At 36.7% G+C, this 19685-nt stretch overlaps 1 protein-coding gene across 1 annotated transcript in view; it reads right to left on the reverse strand.

The window, feature by feature from the left end:
• beag (IC cytokine homolog beag) overlaps positions 1-13785 on the reverse strand; it is a 72890-nt gene extending 59105 nt beyond the window's left edge. Inside the window, exon 1 of the mRNA XM_081752571.1 lies at positions 13620-13785. Within this exon, the coding sequence (XP_081608697.1) occupies positions 13620-13629 (10 nt within the window). The 5' untranslated portion in view covers positions 13630-13785. The remainder of the gene's footprint in view (positions 1-13619) is intronic.
• Positions 13786-19685: the final 5900 nt, after the last annotated feature.

Here is a 19685-nt window from a genome sequence, read left to right on the forward strand (position 1 = left end):
TGCACCATGTCACAAGGCCAGGAGTGTGATGGAGTGGTTCGAGGAACACAGGAGCGAGTTCCAAGTGCAAACTCTCCGGATCTGAACCCAATCGATCACATCTGGGATGTGATTGAACGTGACCTGAGGGCGCATCACCCCCTCCCCGGAATTTACGGGAATTAGATGACCTGTGTGTGCATATGTGGTGCCAACTCTCTCCAGCGACCCACCGAGGAACATTGCGACCACGCCAAGACGCGTTGCCGTTGTTATTCGTGCCAAAAGGTGGACATACTAACAATTAGGTAGGTAGTCATAATGGTCTGGCTGATGTGTGTGTATATTTTAACTCATATATTTTGTCTCGACTCGAATTTCGAGACGTCTCGACTCGAATTCGAGTCGAGTCGAGACAGAGACTGTCGAGTCGAGACACGAGTCGAGACAGCAACATATTTTCGAGTCGAGACACGAGTCGAGTCAACATTTTCTCGAGTCGAGTCGAGACAGACTTAAATCTCGACTCGACTCGACTCGAATGCATCCCTAATGTTCATCGTTAGTTGTCTCCATTTTTTAAGTTCCGTTTTCTTTCTACATCACTTCAAGTGCAAGACTTTTTTTTTTTTTTTTTTTGCGCTAGTAACCTCACCTTACGATACGTACAAGTAAAGTGAGACATCCACCAAAAACAAACAAAAAAAGAAAGAAAGAAAGAAAGAAAGGAAAAGAAATAAATAGCTGCAGGCACGTGTAATGTTAGATGCGTGGTATTCGCAAAAAAAAAAAAAAAAAGTTTTTAGTATTTGTTGCCAGGGTAACTCTATTATCACTGGCATGGCACTGTAACTTATCATTTAATATTAGCAATGTCCGTTGACAAATACTAGCCCGGTTTCTGAAATGATGTTCGGGAAGAGAAACCGAAGTCAAATAGCAGTAATAGGTGAAACAATACCAAGAATGTATCTGCAGCACACCAACAAAATGTACTCAAAATTATAACCTATTTGTGAGGTCCTAGAAAGGATAATGACTCCAGCTTTCTGAATTTCTCGTAACCTTCTTTAGACCACCTGATTTTCTAGTCAGTAAAGTGTTTTTCCTTTGATTTTCCCTCAGTGATTTCGGTTGCTACTTTGCCACAGAACCGAGAATATTCAGGGCCGGCGAGAGGGGAGGGCAGGAGGGGCCAGAGCCCTGGGGCCCGAGGCCCCAAAGGGGGCCCGGCGGCCGAGGATAAAGAATTACTAAATGTTGTATATTTTTACTCAGTTCGCTTCCAATCAGTGCGCTCTTTGTGTAACAATTTTTGTGTACTGTGGTCTTGCAAAGAAATGACAGATGACAGAGCCAAGAACAAGCAGCTTCACTAGTCCAACGATACCCAAAAGATTTAGGAGATAATCTTTCTGATGAACTGCATAGCCTGAAATTGATATATTCGGCCAATTTTGGTGAGAAAACGCTTTCACCATGGGATCTCCTAAATAACATCAAAACTTTGAATCTAGAAACTTTATTTCCAAATCTGACAGTGGCCCTTCGTAAATTCGCCACAATCCCTGCTACCGTTGCTAGTGCAGAGCGCTCTTTCTCTCCGTTAAATAGAGTAAAAAATGTTTTACTCCCTACAATGTGTCAAGACAGATTATCAAGCTAAGGCTTGTTGGCAGTGGAGACAGAACTTATCAAGTGTACCAAACTGGATGCTCTCATTGATGAATTCGCCCTGAAAAAGGCCAAAAAGGGAATTTTGTTGTAACTATACGTAGAAAAGGATAAATTGTAACTGTAACAGTTGTCTAGTAGTAATACATATAATAAATTTCTCCTACAGACAATTACTATTAATATCATATTATTAATCACACTATAATTAACTTGAGCAATATTTCATTGAAGTAACTAAATTAGACCTAATGCCTCATGTCTCTAGTTAAGGAAGACTAACTGCATAGCTTACTTCTATATAATTATTTATAGCAACAATTTGTGCAAAGATTTCATAGTACAGGGTAGGTTGGATGGTTGAGAACATTTACTTTCTCAGCTTTTATTAACTATTTAATATGTTCTTTTTGTATTTCCTTCACAAATTAGTGTGTTTGAGCATTAGGGGAGAACTTTTGCTATTACAAATAGATAAGTTACTTTTTTCTATATTTTGATACCATTATATTTAAATATATAATTTTTTTATTCATTTTAGTTTTGAAGCCTTCAAAAATCTTAGAACCAACAAGTATAGGACTAACCAAAATCATAAATAGTGAATTAATTTTTTTTTTTTTTTTTTTTTTTTAGCGAACAGTGAACATAGGCTAGGTTCAGAGTTCTTATTATTCACTTATTTGGAGATAGCAATACTGTTTAACATGTAAATTAAACGCATTAATGGCCTAATAAAGAGTTCAAAATAAGTCTTAATGTTCATTTTAGTTTACCTCCGTCCAAAGTGGTAAGTACGTAAAAAGTCATTTAAGGGGCCCGGGATTGCTCAGCCTCTGGGCCCGCGACCGCTCTCGCCGGCCCTCAGAATATTTATAAAACAAGAATGCCCTTCTGATAAGGATTGTGAACAGGGACGTACTCAGGGGGTGGGTCCTGGGGGTCCGGATCCCCCTGAAATTTCGACTTTTGTATAAATTTAGCCTAAGTTTAGGGGCAATTTTAGGAATTTTGATATAAAATACTCTCATTTTGAGTTTGGACCCCCCCCCGAAATAAATTCCTACATACGGTACGCTACTGATTGTGAATTATGCCACCACCCCCGCCTACTTTACAATTTGCTTTCAAGCTCTTTACTTCTTTCGCATAGGCTAAGTATCAAAATACTTATAGTCTTTACTGATGAGTGATAAACATAACAGTGATATACTGATATACTTGATAAAAGAAAGACAGAATTTTTATGCTGAAGACGTCCAGTTGATAGAAAAGCCATCACCATTTAGGGTATTCGGTGCACTAAATTACAAATCAAAATCTTAAACTAACAACTTATCTAAAAATTTAATTAAAAATCTACCCAAGTAATGAATGAAAAATTAAGAAGAAAATTTTGTCAATAGTTTCAAAATTTACAAATGACATTTAATTTTGTTCGTTCCCTCCAGGCAGCTAAATTTTCGCCTCGATTTTTCTTCCTTCTTGCAGAAAGATAAAGGCCGCTCTTCTTCCTTTTCTGAGATGGCATTTTCCTAACGATTACTTTCTTCAAAGCTGCACAAACACAGTGCGGAAGCAAAACAAAAACACACTATGCGTTCGCCCTGGAATTCGGAGATTACAAACCTACCAACAGAGGAAAGGATTCCCGAACGTGACATAAGCAAGCAGCCGATTTCGAACGAACTGAACTCGTATTTCGCGCCTCCAAGAAGTTGAGTGAGGCAGACTGCAAGGAATAGTATCACTCCGCGCTGACGTCAGAAAGTGGGTGGGTCCATGCTTGCAGCAAACGCCGCCTATGCTGGCTAGATTTTTTTTAACGTACCATTTTCTTTTTTACGTAATAGTTTTGTTAATATGCATTCAAAATAGATTTTGATTTCAGGAACGTTTAGCAAAAGGTACAATCTACAAATCCCTGTTTTTACTTTTTCTTTTACGCAACAATTTGTTTCTCTGTTGAAGAGTAATTGATAGACAAGCTGTCAATTCGATATTTTATTAATACTTTTATTAATTAAAGTTATTTTACTATGCTTATTGGAGGAAAGAACTACAGACAACTGTTACATACAATTTAATCTATCTAACAAAAAAAAGAGCACAACGATATCTCACATGATAAGAGAATTAGAGCGAAAATAGATTACCATGGATTTAAATGGCAATAGCGAACTTGGACAGAATGCAATAACTCCTCTTAAGGAAAAAACGTACAGCAACGTTTATCAACATGACACTTTTCTTTTCACGAATGTTCCTGATATTTGGCAGGAGTATATTTTTAAAAAATCGAAACTAGCCAGCGGCACGAAGTACATGAAAAGTACATAAATTTCGCCCAAAATTAACTAATTAACTCTATGGCCTATGGAACCGGGAGGTTCAATGCCGCGTTCACGGAAACTCTCCACTGACTTCTATCCTTAGCCAACTGGATCCAGTTTCTATTTTGTATTTCTTTTTCTGCGAGATTCATCTTAATATTGTCATCCCATCTGCGCCTAGATCTTCCTAATGGTCGTTTTCCGATTGGTCTTCCAGTTAAGAATGTGAAAGTGTTCCTATTTTCTTCCATCCTGGCTACATGACCTGCTCACCTGAGACTTGATGACCCTAGCAATGTTTGGTAAACCATATAAATTATGTAGTTCCTCGTTATGAAGTTTCCCCCATTCCCGCTCCTCTTGGGTCTGAATATTCGTCTCAGGATCTTGTTCTCAAATACTTTCAGTCTACGTTCTTCCCTCATAGTAAGCGACCATGTTTCGCAACCATATAGAAGCAGGGTGTCTACCAGTCAGGGAAAGTCAGGGAATTTCATTGTGTGTCAGGGAAAAATCTTTTCCAGGCTGTGACGGGTGAAGGGATGCCACTAAAATAGTCATAAATTACAGGTAAATGAATGGGTTCGTTTGTACGTTCGTAGAATATTGTATAAGCACATAAACAATGGTGAAAACTTACAGTTCACTTTAAATATACGTTGGGGGCGCGGTGGCTCACTGGTAGAGCGTTCACTTCCGGTGCTTGGGTACCCTGGTTCAATTCCAGCTCGCGCCGTGTGACTTTGTGGTGTACAAACACCGTGGTCGTGGGTTTTCTCGGGGTTCTCCCATTTCCTTCCACTTTCTTCATTTCATTCATCACTCACCCATCACCGTCTCCTTTAGCCTAACCGGCATAACCGTGGGACGTAACACTGAAAGATTTCATTTTCATGATTTAAATATAAGTTACTTTTCATGAGTTACTAAGAAAAAAGAATGACAGAGTCAGGGAAAATTATAATTTTGTCAGGGAAAGTCAGGGAATTTGATTATGCTTGCTTGCTAGACACCCTGAGAACAACAGGCATATATATTTTAATCTTCAAATTCCTGGAAAGAATTCGTGACAAGAGATTTTGAACTGAATAATAACACGAATTCCCTGCTTTTAGTCGACATTTAATTTCTTCGTAAATATCGTTTTCGTCTGTTGATATTGATCCTAGATATTTGAAAGAATCCACTTTATCAAAAGTATTATTGGATATTTTAACGCATCCAAAATTTGCCCTATCCCGAGGAACTTCTATGCTATGTATGTAGTACATAAATTTCGCCTGAAGTTTTATTATTATTATTATTATTATCTTTGGAAAGGGGATCGGGCCCCTCTAAATACGCCCCTATTATCTGGAAACAAACAAACAGACGTGGACATAAAAAAATTTTTGTCTTAAATGTCGATGGTGATTTCTCCGTTGGAATAATTAACGATTTAAAAACCCTATGTTACGAAGAGAAGAAAGCAGGATTTTCCCGTTACCCGTTCAAAACAGGATTTTCCCTAATCATCCTCTACAAGATACTCGTTTTCATACTGTGCTGTACATACATTTGAGTCTTATTGTATTATGATTATTATCTTCCATAATCGAAATAACAGAACAGAAACGGGATTTTACTTATTTTCACTTTAAATTAATTTATTTCAGAATTTGATTTAAATCAACTATTTTTATTTAAAAAATCAAGTGATTTAAATCTTGATTAAAATCGTGATTTAAATCAGACTGATTTAAATCAATCCACCCTGCACAGGATATTACAATATTTACAGACATGCGACAATAATTTTGGACATGAGTATACATAACGACCTAAGTGAATTTGGTAATCTTATTGAATCAACAAACAGAAATATTAAGTTAGTACATTGTTATTTTAACAACACTTGTCTTTTCATTACATTAAAAAGTCACTGTAGAGCAATTCTGTACAAGTTTGGTACGACGAACGATCACAAGTAACTTTTAAATGGAGTTTATCGTATTAGAATGCTTCTTTTTATTCTTTCAAGGAGAGCGTAAGGTTCATCGGAACTGTTTTAAGCCTTCTCATTGGTTCAGTGGCTAAAGCATGCACTTAGTGCATGTGGTCCCAGATTCGATTTTCGTAGAGAAGATCATTAAAATTTGAACGCATGAAGGTGGTTCGGATTCGACCTTCAACTGTAGACCCACGTCTCATATAGCCTCAGATCTGAAAAGGAATGCCAAATTTCAACAAATAAACAAACAAATCAGTACCATTTTGGTAGAGGTATAAGGGATTTCAACTTGAATTCAGCATGTACTCTTATAAACATTACGTAAATAGTTCAGTAGATCAGTGCCACTTTGGTAAAATAATTTCAAACTGAATTCGCTTTTGTTCTGAAATAAAACAAAAGCAACAAAATATCTTGAGCAGTTCCAGAGATGGAGGTGCGAAATCCCGGGGGGGACGGGAGGGATTTCCCCCCACCAAAAATTTTACACTTGCGTTTCCCCCTCACCAACATCTGTAAGGGGGGAACACCTTAATAGGAAAATATAAGTAGGTCTATAATGAAAATTTTCAGACAAACAATAATTTTAAATGCATGCTGTTTTAGAAAACGTAGTTTATTTGTAAAAGGAGCAGGTGTTTAACTTTTTCGGTTGTTCGGTTGTTGATGAGATGAAGATCTTTATTCTTTATCTACGCTAGTTGCATGCAAAATTGGTAAAAATTTCTCAAACAAACAGATTGTTTTTCAATTTCTGTTGACGAATCTACAAACAGGTTTGCGGATAAGCACTTGCTGTTATATGTAACATATGTGGACGAAGAAAATAAACCTTGTTGTCGTTTTTATAAATTAGTGCCTGTAAAAAATGCCGATGCAAAATCTCTTGAAGACAAAATTATTCAAGCATTTTCCGAAGATGGCATAGATATTTTTAATTTTAAAGTAAAACTTGTTGGATCTAGTTCGGACGGGGATGCAGTGTTTACTGGGAGAAACGAAAGTGTTGCTGCTCAAATTATAAGAAATGTCAACCTGTGCCTAATTAACGTACACTGCATGGCACATCGAATAGATATTGTTTCTGAAAGAGTTTTTGGTGTTGTGAATGCTGTTTACAACTTTGAATGTTTATTAGGCGGAATTTACAAAGTGTTCAGTAAGTCAGCTACACTGCAAAACTTAAAAGTATCGCGACACTGCTGAAAATCAAAAGATTGTTTCACAACGTTGGATTTCAAATGAGAAGGATGCATTATTGGCAGTCTTTACATATTTTTCTTGTATAATGCAATTTCTACTTTTGAAGTGTGAAAATACTGACCATTTCAACAGAGACAGTTTTAAACTGAGTGGTATTTACAAAAAACTGTCGGGGAAAAAGAACATTCTATTGCTCGGTTTTTTTCTGGATATTGCGTCCATTCTGTCTAATATTAGTAAAACGATGCAAAAGGAAGCAGATTCGTACAATGAAATAGAGAAAAAATTGAATCTACAAGCTCTGAGAGAAATGCGTATGAAAGATGATGTCTACCAAAGTCTTCGTAAAGATAAGTATTTAATGCACTGCAGACAAACATCTGATACAGGGAGTGATGATAGTGAGTTTGATCAAATAAGGGGACAGGTAATCCAGGGTTTAGTAGACGAAGTAGAAAGAAGGTTTCCTTCTAATGATGTGCTAAAGTGCTTTTCAGTGTTTGAAAATAAAGATCGTAATAGCATGAGTGGTTTATACGGTAACGTAGACGTATATAAAGCAGCTCAACTATTTGGATTGCATCTTGATACTGCAGTGTTAGAATGATTTGGTTTGATTTAGTTTAACGTCCCACGGTTATACCTGCTAGGCTAAAGGAGATGTGGACCTACTGATTATAATGGAACCCGAACCACTTTGGTCGTTCAATTGTACCCCACCGGGAATCGAACCAGCGACCACGCTAACCGAAGTCAAGCGTACTACCCACTAGACCAAGCGGGGGTTCTACAGTGTCAGAATGGAGAGAGTACAAGTTAAGTTCTAAGTCGGTAAATGATTTTCAAATTCTTAAAGCCTTAACGCGGGAAGTTCGTTCTGTGTCATTATCAACTGCTGCCTGTGAACGTGGATTCAGTGTTGTTCATATTAAAAGTTCTGAAAGAAACCGTATGTTGGCGAGTACCTTGAAATCTTTATTGATAATTAAACTCAGGGGATTTCCTTTAAAATTATGGGATGCTGTTACTGCTGCTCATACGTGGGTTTCTTCTGGTCATCACATGTTCAACTCTCGTTACACACGGAAAGAAATTGAAGTTTAATCTTAAAATTTTTCTCTAAAGTAAGATACGTTATTACAAACTATATTTTAGGTCTATAAATATAGTAACACAATCATTCAATACTCGTATTATTGTGGCTCTCTTCGGTAGTCTAGTGGCTAGCACGCGCGCACCATCTTCGATGCACGGGGTCCTGGATTCGATTCCCAGTGGGAGCGCCTTACAAAAATTTGAACATTACCGAGGTTAGGATTCAACCTTAAACTGCAAGTCCACATCTCATAGCCTTGCTGCTGAAAAGGGTAATTAAACTTAAATCAGCAAATCAATCGTATTATAGCGTTTGTGCTTTTATTTTCTAAAGTTTAACGTCCTACGAATATTCACCAAGGCTAAGGAAGACGGTCATGATGAGAAGAATTATAATGGTGGATTAAGATAGTGGAAGGAAGCGGGAGGATCCCGAGAAACCTCCCACACAATTGTTTGTATACCACAAGCAGAATTTGGCGCTAGCTAGAATCCAGCCAATGATCCCACGCACCTGAGGTGAGCTCTACCACTGAGGCAACACGGCTTTTTGTTGTCTATCAAGTACTTGTATTTAAATCATATGTTATTTATAATAATATATTCTTGCTAATAATACAATATAGATACATAGTATTTAGACTTACAAAGGTGACCGGATATCTGAACGACCAAACTGAAACACTAAATACTTAGCGAAGAAACGAGAATTTCATAAATAATAATAAAGCTATACTCTGACTCTGCAGCTAATGGGGACCTATGGCTGGCCAGGTAGAGCGCTTCAAGTTAGTAGTTCTAATGCTTGGTTAGGACATCGGTTCTCAGGGACAATTATTTCTGACTTATAGACCTCTACCGCTATTTTCGTGAATGCGGTCTTCATTACGATGGTAAACACAAGGGTACTGTGCTCCCATGAGAGTCTAACCCTGGACAATACGCACCGAAGTGTATATTAAATCCAGTAGATAAGTTACCAATTTTGGTTAAATGAATAAATAACATTAAAGTATTTTTAAATAACAATGACGACAAGTTTGAGCATTTATTATTATTATTATTATTATTATTATTATTATTATTATTATTATTATTATTATTATTATTAATAATAATACATTAATATTTCAATTTTTTGGAGGCTCCATGAAGCATTAGTGTGGATAACTGAACTTCTTCCCCCCCACCATTTTCAAATGATTTCGCACCCTGGATGGAACATTTTAATACTTTGCCGAAACTTGCACGTGAGAAATGGCACCTAAAGCGCCATCTTGAGTAGCCTGTATGTAGAAGCTAGTTTTTTTTTTTTTTGGACAAAAAAGATTAGTTTTTTTTTTTTATTTTGACCTGAATTTTAATACCTCTTACATTCAATAACGTCTGGGAATAAAGTAAGAGTTTTTTCTTTGCCTGCCTGAATTAATCTAGACTATGTCTACCTAGCATACCGTAGAACCATTCTACAAATCTAGTTATTTTTTTTCCAAATATAGTATTACAATTTTACTGAGCTTTAAATATTTATCACAAATTTTGCTTATTTTGTACACATCTCCGTGGATTTTATTTAAAATTCTGCAAAACGTTACACGCTACGCAGTGTAAACACAATTATACTTCGAATCACTCTTACTTATACGGACAGTATCAATGTATCTCAATAATAAAAAAACATGGGTCGCTGCACAATGTTTCGAAGTGAAAAAAAAAAAAAAAAAAACACTAACGATCGATTTTTGTGTATGTTTCTGTGACTTCTGAAAGACATCTTCAAATTTTATCTTTCTTTAGATACATTAACTTACGAAAGAACGATCATTGATTATTAAAAAAAATCAAATTGTTACAATCTATGTGTGTCATGCAAGAATATTTCCTCAATTCAGCATTTCAGACTTCCCGTATAACCTAGTAAGTACACGAGGAACAAGTTTCTAGATCAACAAAGGCACTGAATAGTAATATGACAATTACACAAAAAACTTTGCCAACCATGCCAAATGGTTGCTAGGCACGTTATTGGACATGTTAATTTTAATAATCGCAACGTTTCTCCTGAAGCTATGGAATCAAGCATGTGACCAACGTATTGCACAGAATATATAGCCTATTCCAACGAAGGATAATTGATGAAGTTGTCCGAAATATTCAACATTTGAAGAAATTATTTCACTTTTTTCCCCAAAGTAAAGGGAAGATTCCCTCCATAAAAGGGTGGCGGGGATGGGGCCGAAGTATGTTTCACATATTTTCCGAGGGCACACTTGAAATAGAAGGGCTGTAGTAACCTTACACTTGTAAACCTAAAATACAATTATATTAGATACTTCGTATTTAATTCCGTCGGCTGCAGAAATTTGTTCCTTATAAATAAGTCTTTTCATACAAAATATTGAATTTCACGGTAATTCTTCCAAAATATAGTGTGCCAAAACTACACAAGCACCGAATAGACTAATTAATGAAAGTGAAGGATTATGAAAAATCAGTGAAATGAAAATGAGAGACATAGGAGAGCCCCGAAAAAAACCCACTGACACATTAGAGGATTTTTATGTGATCTTTAGGTGTGTAAGCTTAGAAGTAAAGCTGTTTAGGGCTATGTTTAGTTGAAGGGGTCAGTAGTACGTAAAAAATAGAAGATTTACAGAAGAAATGAGATGAAGTAACGGAATTGAAAGTGGTTTCTATGTCTTTTAAGAAAGGAATCATACTACACGTTGTAGAAATGAGAAATGCAAAATGCTGTAGAGACTATATGTACTTATCGGAAGCACACGTCAAGGGAATGTGAGTTCGAATATGTAAGTAGTTAGCCCTCGCCTAGCGTAACATAACCAAATCTAACCTAACATAACCTAAACTAATCTAACACAAATAACTGATATTTTATCATTTTTCGGGTGCTGGTTTACTTTTGGCGCACCACATTTTGGAAGATATACAGGTAAAATTCACGAGTTTGCATGGAAAGATATTTATAAAGAATAAATTTCCGCAAGTGATAGAATTAAATATAAAGTAATAAACCTGTATTTTAAGTTTGTAAGTGTAGGATTACTATTGTAAAATCATTACAAGTTCTTTACGACGGATAAAATAAGTGAGAGCATATGAAAGAGTACTGTATTAGAAACTATTTTCCACCGCCGGTGTATTTCTACAGTATACAGACACTGTATTTCATGTTTACAAGTGGAGCAAAATCAAATCTTTGAGTTTTACGTCCCGCGGTTATGCCGGTTAGGCTAAAGGAGACGGTGATGATGAGTAATGAGTGAAATGGTGGAATGAAGAAAGTGGGGGGAAACGGGAGAACCCCGAGAAAACCCACGCACACGGTGTTTGTCCACCACAAAGTTCACTTGGCGGGGGCTGGGATCGAACCCGCGACCCCAAGCACCAGAGGTGAACGCTCTACCACTGAGCCACCGCGGCCCCTTACAAGTGGAGCGCTACTAGTATGAAATCATGACAAGCGCTATTACAGTCGTAACTCGTATCACAGTCAAAAACCCACTCGTTTTTACTACCCTCGCTTACGCGTATACCCACCTTCGCTGATACGCCTGTTCCCTTCGGTCACAACCTCGCTAACGCTCGTATCCCCCAGCTTCGTCTTTCTATGACTAGGTTAGATAACATTCGTGCTTTTTAATAGCAACTTAGCCACGTTGTTCTGTGGTTTTTGCACTGTATGTTTTACGCATACATCCGGACGCCGTATTTATACGCAAATCGTAAAATAATAGTAATTTTTGAACAATTGCTGATGATGGCCCCTTTGAATTTTATTTATGCCATGTAAGATATTTTCATGGCGCCCAACGCAAATCATTTACGAAACAATAAGAAAAAAATCAGCGAAATAATTCTAATTTTTCAACAATTATTTGGAGTGGTGCGCCAAAAGTAAACCTGCAGGGGATTTCGAAAATAAAGCTGGGCCAATGTAACTAAACATAGGTTGTTGTTTAATATGAGAAATTACATGTAAAAGTTGGTACCATTTACAAGACGCGGAAAACTTCAATGTTTCAGAAACATGGTAGGTCTATTTGGGTTTCAAAACGTAACGTAACGTAACCTAACAAATTTTAATGTTTTAGGAGCTTACCGCTGCGCTGTTGGAATGTGTGTTTTAAAGTTTACCCCTAGTTTTTTTCCCTAACCGACTAAAAACATAAGAAGCCTCGATTGAATAGCATCGATTGAAAGCAATAACTAGCTCAGATGATTAGGGTGTAGAATCATATTGTTTTTCGAGTCAAGTCACTATCACTTCTTTACGAAGTGAATATAAGATGTTGGGTGGATGTTTAGCAGAATGGGTCCAGCATTTTTTTTTTTTTTTTTTTTTTTTTCAATGTTACAATTTCGGTAAATTCTGTTCGCATTAGGTTAGTTTATGTTAGATCATGTTAGTGTAGGGGTCCAGCATAATTTTCCAAAAAATTATAGAATTTCGCTTATTTCTACTATTATTAAACTAGTTTAGTTTAGCTCACGTTAGTTTATGTTAGGTTAGATTTGGTTAAGTCTAAATACTTGCGTTATCCATTTCAACTGTAAATTCTGTTTTGGGGTATGTTTAGTACAAGGGGTCCAGAAGCACGTAAAAAACACAAAATTTACAGGAGAAATGAGTGATGCAAGTACTTAGACGTAACATAACGTAACCAAATCTAACCTAACCTAACATAAACTAACGTAAGCTAACCTGAACTAACCTAATATTAGCAGAAATAAGCAAAATTCTATCGCTTTTTAAGAAAATTATGCGGGACTCCTACACTAATATAACATAAACTAAACTAACCTAACGTAACCTAAACTAGCCTAACCTAACTGAAACTAACCAACCCTACCCTGAACTAACCGAATGTGAACAGAAATTACCAAAATTATAACATTTTTTTAGGGAAAAGAACTGGACCCCTTTTGCTAAACATAGGCCTCTGTTTTTTACGTGTTTGTGGACTCCTCTGCTAAACATGCCCCATATGTTGAACTGTAAATGGTGCAGGATTTCATAAACGATTACAAATTCGACTGTGACGCAAGATCGTTATGTTGACTCCATCATGTTGTTTTCATTACTTACCTACATTGTAAAGGCATGCATCTTACTAGTAAATTTTATAGCTAAATTCTTAAACTTTACTCACACTAATTGTATTAATGTTAACTAATATTATGATTTCAGAGAATAGTTTACTGTCCATATAGTTGCTCCAATGAAGAAGGCAAAATTAATGTCAACACATAAATATGATTTTTCTCGTTTAATTCAAACTCTATTTTGAGAAATATTGCAAACTACATAAAATAAAACTTACTTTCTGGCATTTTGAAGATTGAAAGAGAAAAAAATTCTCCACTAAATCAAAATAAGATTAATATTATATCTCAAAAACCTGTCACAAGTTCACCAAAGCAGAAACATTTAGTTTTTATATCAGTAACTTAAGATATACAACTGGAAATATTATTAAAATATGAGGCAGTCATAGCAGTCACGTCCTCTATTACACTAAAAATTGTTAGAAGATACTAGCTGAACCTGCGCTCTCTACACAGCACATCCTTCACATATGAGCATGAATCTCCTTGTTATTCCTCACATATGTATATGTTCCTTTACAAACGCAAGTGAAAGACGTCTTGATAAAAATTGGCAAAAGATACCATAAAGGGGAGTATTTTCGATTATTTTTTCAATATCTCGCACCGTATGAAGATTTGAGCCTACTTCCGGTTGGAGTTTTTAATTCATGTATGATCAGTGTTTTCTTTCTTCTTGCATGCAGTATGTAATAAGCAAATAATCACACACTCAATTAATTATAATGTCAGTGATATATGGTATTCATTGGGCAAAACACTCCAAACAATAAAGATTCATCTTAGACTGCAGAAATGGTTATCCTTCCTTTTTCATTGTTATTTGGCCATGAAACTAACGCCTGAGATATATGCAACCCTTATATACAACAATGCGATGTTAGAATGTATACCGCGTAGGATATGATGCTTTAGTTTTTTTAATGTCAACGCTCCCAGTGTACTCTAAAAAAATGTAATAAACAAATTATGGCCATGTTTTTTTTTTTAATGTTCAATTAGAACTGGACAATCTACGCAAAATTTGCAATCGATCAGTGAAAATGTCATCCTTCTAGAGCCTGTAGTTTCCGAAATCTCATTGTCGAAAGGATTGACCACAAACATATAAACGTCCACAAAATCTAGTTTAAAAGAACTTGGAAGGTGAAAGCACAATTCACGTTCATTGATTTTAGATAAGGCTTATTAAAATACAAAGGCTTTGAACAATAATTTTATATCATAAACCTTATGAAAAAGATCTAGATAACTAATTTATTTAAAGTAGACATAGTTTAAAATGTTTGTCTCTGTTAAACGTGAAATCACACATAGCCGTAAGTGAAAGATTTGAAAGCCAAAGTTATAGGTTGGAGCTCAGGCGCTTTTAATTCACACATCTCAAATACGTACAAACACTTCATTATTTTGGCCGATGTCAACTTTCATAGCCGTTCAAATGCTGATCAATCCTCTTTTACTGATTAGATCACAGTTCATACCACAGGTAGTCTTCTCAATCTTCCTCGCTATACTCGCTCTATCAGTAATACCACTCCCGATATAGCAATAGTCTCAAATACCATCATTAATCGCTGCACTATTGATGTTTTAGATTTAATGGACAGTGATCATGCACCCATCAAGCTAATTTATCATTCAGGTTTGGCTTCTGTTAAATCACCACTTTCACCACGTATATCACTCCGTTACGATAAAGCCAACTGGTCACAATATCGTACGTATCTCGAAAACACCTTGACCGATTCCGATGCTCCTACTACACCAGACGAACTTTCACATCAGGTCAATATCATAACCACTTCCATTCAACAGGCATCTGCACTTTATATACCTCAATCCGAATCAATTCCATACCGTCCAAAACTACAACCACAATATATAGCATTAATCCGTCGATCACGCCAATCTTACCGCGAATTTCTTCGCACCAGAAATCCAGAAGCTCTAAGACTTCATCATCAACTTCAACGAACGGTCCGCAACTATATTTCCGCTTACAAATTACGCCAATGGGTTAAAACTTGTAATCAACTCTTCCATACAACTCATCCTACTCGCTACTGGAAACGCTTCAATATTCTTTGTGGCAAACACTCTAAGACTCCATATCCAATTCTCTTACACGATACACCATTTCATTCCGACAGCGAGAAAGCAAATGCATTTGCTGACTATCTTCACACCCTCAGAGTTCGACAACATTCCTCATCCAGTCAATCAAGTCGATATTAACCATCTTTCACTTCAACCTCATATATCTCATACAGTCCCCAACCATGCTCTTACCAATCCCATCACAGTCTCATAAATCACCAATGTCATTCAGCACAAACGCAACCCCTCACCAGGTTTCGATTCGATCACCTATTGGCGTTTTAAAGAAAGCCCCGCTATATTACTCACTCTTCTGGCACTCATTTATACTTTTATCTTACGCACAGGGTTTTTCCTATGGACTGGAAAGTATTGAAGACACTCGTGTTTCCTACACCTGGTAAACCGCAGTCCGATGTTTCTTCATATCGACCTATCCAGTTGACATCCACAGTGAGCAAAATATTCGAGCGCATTCTTGTGAAACGCCTCCATCCATATTTACAAGACCACCAACTTCTTCCGACTCATCAAACAGGTTTCCGTCCCTCATTCTCCATTAATGATCAGCTCCTTCGACTCACCACGCTCATAACCAACCATTACAACTCCATTCAATCCTCGTGTCTTGTCCTTTTCGACCTTGAGAGAGCCTTTGACAAAGTTTGGCATCTGGCGCTAATCTATAAGCTTATCAAATTTCAGTTTCCGATGGCATACATTCGCCTCGTTTATCATTTTCTTGTCTGTCGTATATCTTATATTTCCATTAACGAACAGCTCTCACATCCCATTTTTCCCATGTGCGGTGTTCCTCAAGGTTCCGCCCTTTCCCCACTATTATATACCCTTTTCGTTGCAAACCTTCCACATTTTCCTCTTGACGTCCATCTGTTTTAGTACGCTGATGATACAGCTTTCCTCGCACTTGGGGAAACTATTCGCAACATCAATTATTCATTACAAATAGCCATCAATCGCTTCACGAACTGGTGTTCTAAGTGGAAACTAAAGATTAATGCCACCAAAACCCAAACTATTTAAATATTATATTCATACCACCCCGTAAACGCACCAAGGTCCGCCGGAATCCATCTCTTTTGTCACTCCATGTTCATAATACAGCCGTCGTTCCAAACCGAACCGTTACATACTTAGGCATACTATTCGATATCTCAACCGTGTAAAAACTAAAGCCTACAACCGCCTGAACCTCCTCAAACGGCTAACAGGCACAACCTGGGGTCTCTCATCACACATAGTTCTCAACACATACAAGGCCTTCCATCGCCCAGTTCTTACTTACGGTTTTCCAACCTGGATTTTCGCTCCTTACTCACACTATCAGAAATTAGCCATTTTTGAGAGACACGCTTTCCGCATCGCCTTCCGCATTTCTCTCCCGAGTCCAACTCGAGACCTATATTCTTTAACATCATTTCCCACACTTACCTACCATCTCGAAACTCTCCGCCTAAAATTCATTACTCAACGCTACACACATACTATCCTCTATTGTTTGAAACTATGCATTATCTTTCACTCCAATAATCTGCTGCACGGTACTATTATACTCCACTTCACCTTTTCTTTACTTTATATTGTTACACAGTCCCTCCCGACCATCTCGATCTACAGATTCTCCAAGATAATCGTTTGCATATTCATCTACCACATATCTTTCTATCATATGCACAGTGATTCCATTTCACTAACAGGGTTCACCACGTCTCCATTGGCCTAGGGCAGCCCCTAGACATTTGTCTTTCTAACAATTCTTGTGTCGTGTTATGACTTCAAGTGCACCTCATTTCTCATTTTCATCATGATTTACATATTGCTTATCTATACCTTCACTTTACATTTTGTTGTCTGATTTCTCACGCTTGCCATATTGTACATGTTCTTCACCATTCTTGCTATATTATATATTATATGTAGTCTTCTGTATCTTATATTTCGTATATTATATTATATATAGTATTTTGTTGTATAGTATTTTGATACATCATTGGTGTCGCTACTATTTTTATTGCATTCTACACATACGATTTGGTACTTCAATTGTTTGTTTGACGGCTCTATGTGCATTATTAGCTGAGATAAAGGCTCTAGTCAGATACAAGTCTGCAACAACGCCTCTAGTGGCTAAATGGGAAAGGATATGACAGTTTGTCCTCTAAAAGTTGCATGACATTTAATGTCCTTTCGAACGATTCCAACAGTTATACCACTTTCCATTTCAAATTTTGAAGTTGCCCCCGTTAGAGGTGTTCACAAGAGGCAACTGGTCTCGCTACTATTTTTATTGCATTCTACCCATACGATTTGGTAATGCAATTTTTGGTTGAAGGCTCTACGTTCAGTATTAGCTGTGATATAGGCCTGGTACGTTCTTATTGAATCACCCTATATATATGTATATATATATATATATACCAGGTGCACCATTTATAATGTCCCACCTTTATAAAAGAGGAATCAAGAGAGAGAGAGAAAGAAAGAAACGAAACTTTGCACAAAGCAACTACAGGAAGGGGGACATCTATCCATATACTGGGTAACATCACCAGGTGAACAGTGTTGTCAACCCAATATGAAGTTATGATTTTTTAAATGGATGACCTAAATTTATTTTCATAATTCGAATCAGTGATGAAAACAAAGACGAAAGAGATTACACTCGCAGATCAGTGTTGCATACTTTTTGAGAAATAACGTTAAACATGTGTCAAATTTAAACGTCTTTAACACACACAAGGAATGAAGTAGTAAACATTTGTGCACATTAAATGAAATACTGGGAAGAACGCTTTAAAATGGCTTCAAGTTTAGAAGGATCAGTTAAACAGTGTTGCCACAACAGAACAGAGAAAAAGTAAGTTTGGAAATAGTGCAATAGCTTGGAAATGGTCCATAGTACAGTATGGTTTAAAATTCATAGAGCAAATCAGTATGTCATAAGGAGCATTGTCACGTTTATTTGAGATCGATAAGTCAAGTACTTACCGAGATATTCGGTACTTTGTAAAAGCTGAGAATTTTGTGCTGTACGAGATGGTAACGCTGTTTCAAAATTCCTTTCTTTTCCTCTACGTTGGAGAAATTGTGAAGAGATAATTAAAACAAAATAAAACATTAATGAATGTACAATAAAATGAAACCTATTTTGAGTTCTTGAAGTGACTCAATAAACGTAATGTGGATATAAATTGTTCTTGAGTTAGTAACACGAATTCACATTTCAACAAGATAGTAGAAACACCTTTACGAGAGTCACCTAAACGCTATTTCATGCGGTGAATATACTTATTCTCGTATACCTTATATACCTTGATTTGTTCAATTCATACAAACAATCTTTGCAGTTACTTAATGTCGAATTTGGTCAAATCGTCAGATCAAACAAAGTAAGTATTACATCGTAAGATTGAAATCACTGTCGTTGTATCCCTGCCAAATCCATTTATTTGTAGGATGATTTCAGTACTTCTTGCTACTTTCTTCAGTAAGCCGAGTATTTAAGATGGCGGTTGACAAGGTAGACATAGGTATCTCGTGCTCTCAGTTTTCAGTGTTTTTACTTGACAATAAATGTGGCAAATGTACTCGTGTAGTGAAAAATGGAATTTTGTGCGATATCTGCGATAAATGGTATCATTTCTCTAAATGTTCTAATATAAATGAGGACAATATACCAGAAAATGTGTGGGTGTGTATGCTTTGTGTAAACAACCAAAAAACAGTGACAAAAGAAAGTGCACAATGTGACGTCCATGGCAAACAGAAAGAAGACTATGAGAATATTATTAAAAATCTCATGGAGGAATTGGAATCTGTGCGAACAATAAATCAAATTCTCCAAAAACAATTAGAGAGCAAAGGTGAAGAATCTCAGGACCATCACAGGTACAGTTTAGGTAAAGACTGGCCAAATCTACCGGACATGTCGAACAGTAATGAAAGCAACTCATGGACATCGGTAGTCAAGAACAAAAAGAAATCCAAGAGTCTTACGAAGGACAAGTCTTTCAACATCCAACTACGAAACCGTTTCGAGGTACTTCAGCATGTCCCTGCTGAAAAAGAAGAAACAAATAGTTCGAAGTGCAAGGTGAATTCACATAACAGTAAGGGCTATTCCGGTGATGAGAAATCTTCGAGCAATAGAAGTCGCAAGG

Source organism: Thermobia domestica, chromosome 3, assembly GCF_964235325.1.
Source record: "Thermobia domestica chromosome 3, izTheDome1.hap1.1, whole genome shotgun sequence".
NCBI lineage: Eukaryota > Metazoa > Arthropoda > Insecta > Zygentoma > Lepismatidae > Thermobia > Thermobia domestica.